The following is a 12,178-nucleotide window of genomic DNA, read 5'->3' on the forward strand; positions in this document are numbered from 1 at the left end:
TCAAGGCTGGTTTTGCCATTCAAAAAGACATTTTAGGACATTTTAGCTAGAAAAGTCATGGGAATGCCGCCAAGTTTTTCCCAAGAGTGGGCAATGGTCTCCCTCCTCGAATAAACTTGAAAGAGTGAGTGGGAAGCAAAAGAACAGTGGCATAAACTCAACCACAAAAATGGGAGGTAAAATGGTAGCCTAGTTCTGGAACTATTCTGATTGTTAATTTATTAGAGAAATGAATCACTAAATACATTGACTGATGTTTTGAAAACCAGGTTTCTCACTGTAGAAGACATACACAAAGAAAGCATGAGGAACAGCAGGGAAGAAACCAGGGGGAGGCAAGCTGAAGTTGGAAGTGTGTTATGGAAGTGTGTGTATACTCACACATACACTGTCTGCATGGCTCTGTGTGTGTGTGTGCTTAGATTTCCAAGTTTTCTCCATTGAAAGGGTCAAGAAGCAAATACTTAGATCTCCACTGGAAGGAAATAGGGTTTTTCAGAAATACTGGCTGCATGAATCATCTTATGCCAAAGAAGTAAAAAATGCTAAAATTAATGATACCAGAATGTTTAAAAGATGGAAACTGAAACAAGTGCAGAGGAAACAGGTCAAAGAAATTCGGATTCTGGATCAAATTCAGCATCCAAAGACTTGAATATAGTATGACTTGTAAATCACTGGGGAAAACCCCCAGCAACTCCTAGTTTCTAACAACAGCTAACCTAATCAGGGGAAAGAGTTGTTAACTACTGGAAACCACCAAGTATCAAATGTGGAGAGTGCTGAACTTGGCAAAGAATCCTTTTGTAATTATCATAAAAATTAACTGGTGCAAGTAAGACTCATCAAAGGACAATACAAATAGGGACAAGAAGTAGTTTATTTACAGGGTTCTCAAATATCTGTATGCTTTGATAATGTATTATTTTGACTGAGAAAGAGTAGAAATATAATCATGAGAAAACACTGAACAAATCTAAAATGAGACATGTTTTGTTGCAAAAAGGGAGAGAGAAAAATTCAATCCTTCAGAGATTTTGGTGCTATAGAGACAAGTCAGGACTGGGGAAATACTGCAGGCTAAAAGAGGCAACAGAGACATAGCAACAAATGCAATACCAAACCCTAGCCCAAGTGGGTCCTGGACAAGGAAGACACCCGATGGACACTACTACAACAACTGGCAACACAGGCCCACAAATGGCAGAGTACATATGACAGACTACCCATGCTAAACTCACTGAAAGTAACAACTCACTTGAAATAAGATCATGTCCCTATTCTCAGTGAATGTGGACCAAAGTCTTTATTTATAAACTATCATGTATGAAATTTGTGTGTGCACATATGCATATGCATAAACATGGGGTTTATGCATATATATATGATGAGAGAGACCCAGAAAAAAAAACAAGTGATAAAGCAAATCGAATAACATATCAATAGGAGGTGACTAGAGGAAAAGGATACAGGACCTTGCTAGTTTTAAATTCACAACTTTTCTGAATTTTAAATTTCTAAGCGAAAATACAAAGCAGAGATACCACGGTGTGTGCTGCGTTGACTTTTAGTGAGATTTTGGTTTAGGATTAGACTGCATCATAAATGCCTGAACTAACATATGTGACAACTAATGGGGAGACTTCCTCCTGATAAAGAAGAAAGGGCAGTCTGAGTCAACTTTTGCAAAGGGCTGTATTTAGTCTTCAATACACAGATTTGCCCTTGTCACCTGTTTGAGAGTAACCTACTCTTTCCTGACCTCAGTGATGCAAGAGCTAGGTAATACAGCAAATTTTAGAACCACAGGATGAGGTTTAGCTTAATTTTAAATATGGGCACTTTTTCTTTACTGCCTAAGCTTTCGTTTAATGAAAGTACTTCTTTATTTTTAATGTTTTCTTTTGATGTGCACTTAAAACATTTTCAGACATCAAGGGTGTGAGCTGTTTAATAACAAACTTACTAAGGTTCATAACCCCTCTTAAAAGCAAACTCTTCCATTTTTAATTACGGTAAAACACTGTGAAACATTTTTAGGTCACAGACATTCACACGCAGAATTCTAATCATGAAAGCAGTGGGGGTTTTCCCTGCTTGCCCAGTGACGCTGAGAAAGACCCTTATGAGTCCCATCAATCAAGATGGGAAATCATTTGGGCTCTCATTATGGTTATATGGAGGAAATATTTTCAGGTTTTAATTTAGAGATATGGTTCCAACTAGCAAAGGGCTCAGTTAATATCCTGAAACAAGATTCTCCAACCTTGCAGATTTGTGCCAAGAATGGCTTACAGCTGACTTTCTAAATAGAAAGCTACATTATTAATGATACCCCATAAGATCTCAGCTGAGCAGGAATGAGGCTGGTGGTGAAATTAAAATAAAATATTAATAAAATTGACTTCAGCACAGTCAATAATCAGTAATCAAAACCAACTGCACTGCAGTGCAGGAGGCCCATTTAATTTGTAGTTCTACACCATTCACACATCCGTGATCACCAGGGGCCATTTGGAGTGCTTTACAGGGCTGAGGTAACAAGACTCAGCCATTACTAACAGGCTTTTTGCAGCTGCCAAAGAACTCCGGGTCAGAGATCGGGTCCATGAGGTAGGATCGGATGATATTAGCCCGTAAGCCCTTCGGGGCTTCATTGGTCATCTTGACTCCATTCTGCAAAACTGACACGGGGAAATTTGGAGATGGGTAACTTGTCAGCCAGAGTCGGAAGTCTGGGTGTGTTGATTCCGGGCTTAACTCCTGTAAGACAGTGGGTCAGGGAGCAAAAGTAAGTAACATCCACAAGAAAATAAATATCATCCTATAGACAATGAATTGGCTGCAATGGGGAGGAGGCACTTGCCCAAAATGAAAATGGAATTGCTGCAATTTTCAGTAAAGCCTTAAAATATGATTCTTTCCCTAAAACAACATGTATCATGGAGACAGCACACAGTGCTGGCTTTCTCCCTTATCAAATTAATTCACAGGACTATAACATTTACAAAGATGTTATATAATTCAGAGTTGGCTAGAATCAAGGCTAAGACACTGATGTCCCAATGATGTTGCTGGAGCATTTCAGAGATAACGATCTGCCCCAAAGCTAGATTCATCCTTCCTTCTTCAGCTTAGTATTGAGAATAAGTAATACACTCAGGTAAATAAGTACTAAACTAGAAAATGGCATTGTAGCATAGTGACTAAAACCACTACCTGCAACGGTGACATCCCATACAGGTGCCAGTTCATGTCCTGGCTGCCCCACTTGCAATTCATCTTCCTGCCACAGGCCTGAGAAGAGGAGCAGAAATGGCCTGAGTATTTGGACCCCTGCTATCAACATGGGAGGTCCAGATGAAGCTCCTGCCTCCTGGCTTTGACTTAGTCCAACACAGATCAGAAACCAGGAACTTCTTCTGGTTCTACATCATGGATAGCAGAAGCCCAGATACCTGGGGCAGGTTCTGCTGTTTCCCAGGCCATTAGTATAGAGCTGGATTGGAAGCGAGCAACATGGGACTTGAATGAGTGTCCATATGGGATGTCAGCATCACAAGTGGTGGCCTTACTTGCTAAGCCACAACCCCAGCTGAAAGAGAGATTGGGACAGACAGAGGAAGATGTCATACATAAGTATCTTAAAGGATGAGGACCACTGGTGTATTTCACCGGTACAGTCTGAATTTTATACATCTGTCTAAGGGATAGTCAGGCTTGGACTGAGGAGAGTATTAGAGCTCCTAGTTAGCACTTTCAGAAGGCCATATAGGACTTAGGAACAATTACCAAGGGCTTCTTTCCCTCTTCACTTCCTCTCTATGTTGCTTCCCTGCAATTGACCCTGTTAGTAGTGGCTAGGTTTCTTAACTTTACAAATCTTTCTCAGAAAAACAAGAACAACAATTAGAGTTCATACAGTGAAGGGTGGGAGTGACTCAGGAGGCATACATAGTTTTCTCTTTCCCAACAACAGCTGAGTGGAGGAAGCGGTGGTGAAGGCACCAGGTTTTCCTCCTACTGGCTTTCCTATGTCTGATGACTTAATTAACAGGACTGATGAGATTTGAGCCAGGTTCACCATTCATTAGCATTCTTATCTTACAGTGACTCTCAGAAGGTAATGTATGATGTATTTCAACAAGTCATGAAAATGTCCTTGAGACAATGGAATCATAGGGAGACAGACCCAACTGTAAAACCTCTCATGTAGTGGCTGGTGCTGTGGCATAGCTACTTAATTCTCTGCCTGTAGTATGGACATTCCATATGGATACATGTTCATATCCTGACTGCTCCACTTCTAATTCAGCTCCCTCTTTATGGTATGGGAACACAGTGGAGGGTGGCTAAAGTTCTTGAGCCATTGCACCTACATCACAGATCTAGAAGAAGCTCCTGTCTTTGGATCAGCTCAGCTCTGGACGTTGTAGCTATCTGGAGAAATAAGCAGAGGGTGGAAGAATTCTGTTTCCTCTTCTCTATTTGTAATAATCTGCCTTCAAATAAAAAAAAAAGCAAGTTCTCATGTAAACCCTGAAGAATAAGGAAATGTTGGCAAGGACAATAATAGGAATAATAGTTTAATAATACCTATTATTATTACCTAGATTCTTGAGAACGTATACTTTAATCAATGAAAGTGAATGAAGTTCAAATGACTGAGGCAGAGATAGCAAGATAGAACATGGCCAGAAATGAGACTCGACAGGTAGACAGATGGTGTTAGAAGTCATTCTGAACAAGGGTTTGAACTTTGTCTTGCATGCAATGATTCAGCACAGTGAAGCAACAGCCATTCACTAATTCAAACAATACTTATTTGTTCTCTTCTATGTGCCAAGTATTATTCAAGGTGCCAGAGACAGGCTAGAAACAAAACATTGCCTTCATGCACTAGCACTGTGATGCAGGCAGAACAGAGTGGTGGCACACATCATAAAAAAACAACTTTTCATGGAAAGTTTAATTGGATGGTCAGACAATGCATGTTTATCCGGTAACCTGGGGGACGCTGGGAAAGGAGTTAGGAGTGGACTAGAATCACAGGAAATAGCAGTGGCCAAATTTCCTCTCTGGGTGTTGAGATCAGGTGCTAGGTTTTCTGTGTACTTCAGTTGAGGCACAAGGAGTTTTCTTCCTGGAATTTCTACCCACAGAACAGGAATGTCCTCTGAGGCACTGCAAAGAGCATGAATGGAGTTCTCTTCAGGTTTCAGAGGGATTTTCTGGGACAGGGTCATTGGCCAAGTGGATGACAAGGGAGTTAAAGGAAAGTTACATCCTGAAGTCCTTTGTTTTAGCTTAGTTGCTTGAATTTCACCTTTAACAGCTTCCTTTATAGCTTTGGGTCTATTGCTGTTAAAGATAAATGGATTTATTTCTCCTGTGAGGTTTACTGTCATCTTTGAACCTGCTTCTCTGAACGGAGGCTATTTCCACCTCTCAGGATGAGCCCCTGGCCTGACTGTGTGTGCTCCTCCAATTCTCCAGAGCTCACAGTGTGAGCCCACCTCTGCTGTAACCCAGCCTCTGAAACACATATCGATAACACATGAGACAGGCAAAATACAATGTGGTCAACAAAAGCCTGCCTTGTTACCTCACAAACTCTCTCAAGAGTTGGCATCCAAGAGGTGGCAAGGTGACAGTTCTGAAGAACAACCCATGACCCGTCCTTGATAGCTTTTTCTAACATCTTCATGGCAATGGGCCCTTGGCCTTGACCCAGGGATAAAGAGCTGAGCTTTGATCCTCCATATCCCTGTGCACAATAACAAAGATATTAGTTAAAAAGTCACATTTTTCTTAGAGAAATCAATATTATAAGAATTGTTAAAATAACTATATTAAGACTTACTTATGTTAGCACCCCTTAAAAGTCCAAACATACATGATGTTAAAAGAATGTATCAACCAAGAGTCCCATTACATTGTATGTATGTATATTTATAATGATTCATCTGTGGCTTTTTTTTTTCTTTCTAGGGTAGGTACTGTCATGTTGCTTCTCTGAGACCTTGAGATGGCAATGGTTGAACAGCAGGGTCAGGCCCTTTCTGAATGCTCCTATCACTAAGTAGCAGCAGAAGAAAACAAAACATACCAAAGAAACAAAAAACAAACCACCACAACAAAAACAAAACAAATCAAAAAACACACAACAAAAACCACTACCACTTGAAGAAGTGGAGATAGCCAGTGAAGACAAGGCAGCAAACAGGACTCACAACGCGGCCTCAAGTGACCATGTTGTATAGTATCAGGGAGACACACAAACAGGAACTTCAAAGGGCTTAAAGGGTCAGAAGGACATGGTGACTTAGAGAACTAAGTTCCACGTGAGATGGACATTTGTGTCACCTTTCCCCTCTCCTCTCCTCCTACACCATCGCCCCTCCTGGCCTTCCAATGGTCCACCTAACCAGTGACTGCTTCTACTTGGCTTCACTGAAAACAATTCTCCATACCCCCAAGAATATGAGCTTTCTAGATCACTTATCAGTTTCTGTCATTTTGTGACTTAAAACCCTACTATATCTTCCTTATTTAAACACAGTCCATAATATAGCACAAAAGGACTCTGCATGATCTCACCTAAAGCTTCGCTCATCTAAAACCTTACCTCCGCCAATCACGGCAGTCACGTCCCAACAAATCTTTAGCCACTACAAGGGGCTATGTTGGACAATTAGTCTTTCTTGGACATTAGAATCACACTCATGTAAAAAAAAAAAAGAGCATGGCTTAGTAAAGCAAATATTTCAGCTTAATAACCATGTGGCCTTTGAAAAAAATCTACTTAACCTGTCTCCGTTTTATCATCTCAGTCTGTGAAAGGGACATATAACAGACTTTTTTACAGACTTGCTGTAAAAATTAAGAGAAAAAGTGTCTACAAAATCCAACAAAGTTAACAACATGCAAGTACTCAATAAAAACGGGAATACTGATTTTTAGAAATATCAGTAGTACTGTCATAAAAATTACTTTGATTATACTAAAAGAGAAAAATATCCTCAAAATGTTCAATCTCCCGTTCATTATTTTCTTATTCTAGACTGCATGATGGAAAAACATTTACATTGAGTTGGTTTGAATAATTCGTTAGGTACAAGAATATAACAGTAAAGCATATTGTTATTGGTAAAGCAAGTGCAATGCGTAATTTTTGAGGGGAAGTTAAAAGCTCTATTTATAGACTAGGGAAAAGGCAAAAATGAGAGAATCTACATCCTGGGTCACTGTTCAGACTGAGTTCATTAAATCAATCCAAGCTAATATACAGATCAAAAAAAGCCACTGTCTCCCACCCACCTCAAAAGAAAAGCAAACCTTTCTTGAATTTAAATTCTGCACTTAAAGTTTGGAAAAGGAACTATTTTTAATGTCAGTGCTGCTGTAAGTATTGCATTACGGGGACTCTCCACCTCTGGACAACCCTCTCTCCCACCCCGTCCATCCTTCTGAGAATTGAGTGACACATTGTCACTTTGTTGTATTCTCTAAAGATTTCAGCAATAAGCTGGTTGCTTTGTACCCATCTGTTGTAAGGCACCTGGTCGTCAGCAAACTTTAGAAGAGCAGCCATGGGATCTGCTCCAGGTGAGAGCACGAAAATCAAGGGTGCGCAGCAGTGGCTGTCTCCAAATGCCTTGGATAAATCAAAGGGAGGTGGCTCAATGAATAGACGCCCCAATTTGTTAATTATAAATTCTTGTACCATTGGAATAACCTGGAAAGAGATAAGAATATGTTTGAATGAATATTCAGATCATGTGCAAAACTGTAAAAATTCAGAACAAAGATTTTTCAGAAGAAAGGACTCCTAGCTATGTTAACTTTGATATTTCCTAATGGTAGCAAAATCAAAAGCATAACTGTTTATTATTAGAAAACAATTGTAGGGGGAGAGCAAGATGGCACATTAAAATGGACAAGGAAGGATTAGCTGAGAAGCAGAGAGGGCATGATCCTGGCAAACAGGAAAGGACAGACTGAAAGCAGAGGGACTCCTGGAGACCTGTGGACATGCAGAGGCAGCAAAGACCGCAGAGTGATGCTGCAAAGAACAGATAGCCCAGGATCAGTCAGTGCTGCACTGGTGGCCAGGTGGATAGGGGAGATCCCTGGGAAGGAGGAGGTAAATCCAGCACAGAACTGCACGCTCCACTGATTTTTTAATCCAATCATGAACGGAAACAGAAGTGGCAGAATCCTATAAGGATGAGTTTGGGAACATGGTCGATTTCATGGCCCAGACCCTCACCAGTGCCACATTAAGCACTATTCTGACTTGCAGCAAAGCTCCCAGGAAGGACAGCAGCAAGCTACACATGCACTAGGCCAGGGGACAACTCACTTCCAGCTCAATGTATTGCATTGGTCCCACTGGGAAAATAATACCAACTTGGCATCCCATAGGTTCTCTTAAAAATCAGTCCAGTTCACCCCAAGACCTACCTGGCAGCAGGTTTCAACAACAAGAGGAAAAAAAAATATGAATGCAACAGGTACCATTTACACCACTCTGATCTATTTTAAAGTCACAGCTGGAGTCTCCCTAATCCTGGGTGCTGCTAGAATCAGGAACTGGAGAAAGACTAAGCAGACAACAGAGGAGCCACAACATGAGATCACAGGAGGTGAGAGCATGCCTCGGGAGACCCGGCTATGGAGGCTGTGGCAACAGTATAGCATAATGCCTGGGAATGAAATTTGCTGAGGGTAGTGATGCAAGTGGAGAACTAGGCAATGAAAAGGATCAGTAACGTTGACTTGTAGACTTGTGGACGATACAGCTTAAAAACTTGCCCCAAACAGAAGAATCCACTAACCAGAGTTACAATGGCTAAGGGAAAAGAAGAGGTACAATGAATGGGGTTACTGATGCCTCCTCCACAATGGAGCAAAAGACTATTTCAACCTCAAAGTCAGCTAAAGACGACATCAAGCAACTTCTGGATAATGAATTTTTAAGAATTGTTACAAAGGTATTTAAAAAGAATGAGAAGCATATATAGGAGTTCTAGGAATTTAAGGAATATGTTACACAGGAAGGAGCAACATTGAAACAAAATCAAAGTGAATTATTAGAAATGAAAAACACAGTATAGCAGATTAAAATTCCAGTGGAAAGCCTTAATAATAGAATGAGTGAGGCCAAAAACAAAAACAAAACCCCAAAAAACAACTTAGAACTGGAAAACACATCCTGCAAAAATGCTAAACTCATCAGAAAGCTAGAAGAGACCCAAGTAAAGTTAAGGAAAGTATCCTAGAATTAAGTGACATCATCAAAAAATTGAATGTAAGAGTTAGGGGGGGTTCCTGAAGTTATATAAAGAGAAGCTGCGTTAAAAGATGTACTCAATAAAATAATAAATGAAAACTTCCCTAACACAGAGAAAGAAACAAGGAACCAAGGTCAGGAAGGGCACAGAACCCCAGATAGATTCGACCAGAAGTGATCCTCACCAGGACATATCATAATCAAGCTTCCTTTAGTTGAACATAAAAAAAAGGTACTTAAGTATGCACGTGAGAAAATCCAATTAACTTTTAGAGGAACCCCAATCAGCTTACAGATAACCTCTCAGAGAAAACTCTAAAACTCAGAAGAGAATGGAGTGACATATTCCAAAATCTAAAAACAAAACAAAACAAAACAAAAAACCCTGCCAATCTCAGAATATATGCAGCAAAGATTTCCTTTGTACTTGAAAACAAAATACTTCTAAACAAAAACCTGAAACTGAGAAGATCATCAGAAGTGAATAGAAACCTCAGAAGTGAGTACATACATAGATATGAAAAACGTATAGAAGAGCAACTATAAATGGGAAAGCATCATGATAATAAGGATCTACCTAACAAGATGATTATCCACTTAATGAATAAACACACTGAGAAAAAACCCTGGATGCCGACTTTCCTTAGTAGTTTCTAACTACAGAAATTTTACTAAAATATTGAATAGGGAGCAGCGCAACTGTTCAATTGGCTAATCCTCCATCTGCAAGTACCAGCATCCTACATGGGTGCTGGTTCATGCTCCAGCTATTCCACTTCCCATCCAGCTCCCTGCTTGTGCCCAGGGAAAGCAGAGTCTACCCTCAGCTTTGAGACTCTGCACTCATTTGGGAGACACAGAGGAAGTTCCTAGCTCCTGGTTTCAGAACAGCTCAGCTCCTTATATAAATAAATAAAGCTTTAACAACACAGACTAATATGTATAAATTTAATTTCCAGGTAAATTGTTTCAAATTTCAAATACTTTGAAGGGTGAAAGATGTTGAGCTACCCGAATAAAAACTAAAGATTAGCACTTAGACCTCGCCCCCATTCTTTATCGTCTTCCTATAGCTGATCTGTTCTTGCTAGATTAAATACACAACAATCATAAAAACATCACTTTTATCATAATCTCTTTATTCCCAAGGTTGAGTTCTTTGCTAAACGACAATTTTGCAGACAAAATGCAAAGCACATGAAACTTCATTGTTTCAGTCATGTAAGTTCCTTATTGACGGTTCTGGTGCACCAGTGACTCCTGCTTGCTGCTGTCAGTTACTGCGCCCAGCCAAACGGGGCTGGTGCGATGAAATGATGCTTCAGTTGCTGAGAAACGGGGCAGAAGTTAGGGATTCTTACCGGAACCTAAACAAACTGGTGCTCCATTTTTACCACTACAACTGAGCAAAACCTGTTCGGTCTCAAGACTGAACCACTGCCGAGGTAAGAGAAGCCAGGCCAGCTACTGTGTTTGCAAGGCGATAGAATTGGGTTTGCTTCTGCAATCCATGTATGCTACTATTACGTTTATAAAATGAAATGTGTCAGTAACAAAAGCTATGAACTTATTCAGGCAACCATCTTCCCAAAGCCAGGAAAGATGTGTGTTGTTTTCTACATATACTTTTCCATTTATTGCAAGTTCCTATAGGATGTATTGGTGGTCATCATAGTGCTTGGAGTGACAAGAAAGGCAGTGATTCATAACTGGTGAACCATCAAAACCACTTGAGCAGGAACCTCGGAGCATACCCTACATCCGGGACGTGGGGAAGGTGGGGAATTGGGTGGGCCTTCTCCCTTAATACCCTCCTTTAAACATGAAGGAAACAATATGGAAATAATAGTCTTACCCACTTTCCTATGGCCCTTGAACCTTTTTACCCTAATTAACTATGTAAAGATTGTCAAAAATTAAAAAAAGGACTTATTGGTGGTCAGAGAAACATTAGCTCACATGTGACATGTTTATTATAAGCTGATTAGTTTGCTTTTTTCTTGTTTACAGTTCAGAAGAATAGAACTGTGGTTACAAGCTCTTCATTTTGTAAATGGATTCAAAGCATTTCACACCTCAATATTTATACATTTGATCTTGCTTCTTCTACCAAGAAAACACATAAACTATTTTTAAAGGAGATTTAATAAGAGCCTTGAAAATTTTTCCAAACTAGGGCATTAGAGAGCTTGGCATTTACGGCTTCTTATTACTGGACTGGTTTGAGAGGACAAGAAACCCTGTCTGCAAATTATGCTGAAGAAATTTACAATATTAGAGGTCAATCAATTGCTAATTTACCTGGTGGGTATGCTGCTTTTCCCTTTCTTGAAAGTTGACAAAGGGAGCCCAGTGCAGTCGCCTAGTGGCTAAGATCTTCGCCTTGCAACTGCGCAGGGTTCCCATATGTGTGCCAGTTCATGTCCTGTTGTTTCACTTCCCATCCAACTTCCTGTTTGTGGCCTGGGAAAGTCGCAGAGGGTAGCCCAAAGCCTTGAAACCCTGTACACATGTGGGAGACCCAGAGAAGGCTTTGGATCAGCTTAACTCCGGCTGTTTTACTACCAGCAGATGGAAGATCTTTCTGTCTTTCCTTTTCTCTGTAGCTCTGCCTTTCCAATAAAATAAATAAATAAATCTTTTTAAAAAGCTGATAAAGAAATAATATCTATAACTCTGCAGCTGAAATGCCAGTCCTAAGTAGCATTTGAAAAAAATATATTTATTTATCTTTATTGGATAAATGGCTGCAGTGGCTGGAGCTGTGCCAATCTGAAGTCAGGAGCCAGCAACTTCTTCCAGATCCACCATGTGCATGTAGGGTCCCAAGATTTGGGCCGTCCTTGACTGCTTTCCCAGGTCACAAGCAGGGAGCTGGATGGG

The 12,178-nt window shown here is 40.3% G+C and overlaps 1 protein-coding gene across 1 annotated transcript in view; it reads right to left on the reverse strand.

Annotated features, from left to right (window-relative positions):
* Nucleotides 1-12,178, reverse strand: part of DNAH7 (dynein axonemal heavy chain 7) — a 231,955-nt gene that overhangs the window by 29,195 nt on the left and 190,582 nt on the right. The window contains exons 54-56 of the mRNA XM_040971902.1: nt 7,562-7,738; nt 5,606-5,767; nt 2,563-2,763 (exon numbers count right to left, since the gene is read on the reverse strand). Of these exons, the coding sequence (XP_040827836.1) occupies nt 2,563-2,763; nt 5,606-5,767; nt 7,562-7,738 (540 nt within the window). The remainder of the gene's footprint in view (nt 1-2,562; nt 2,764-5,605; nt 5,768-7,561; nt 7,739-12,178) is intronic.

Source organism: Ochotona curzoniae, unplaced genomic scaffold (assembly GCF_017591425.1).
Source record: "Ochotona curzoniae isolate NIBS_2020 unplaced genomic scaffold, NIBS_Ocur_1.0 contig_2210, whole genome shotgun sequence".
Taxonomy (NCBI): Eukaryota; Metazoa; Chordata; class Mammalia; order Lagomorpha; family Ochotonidae; genus Ochotona; species Ochotona curzoniae.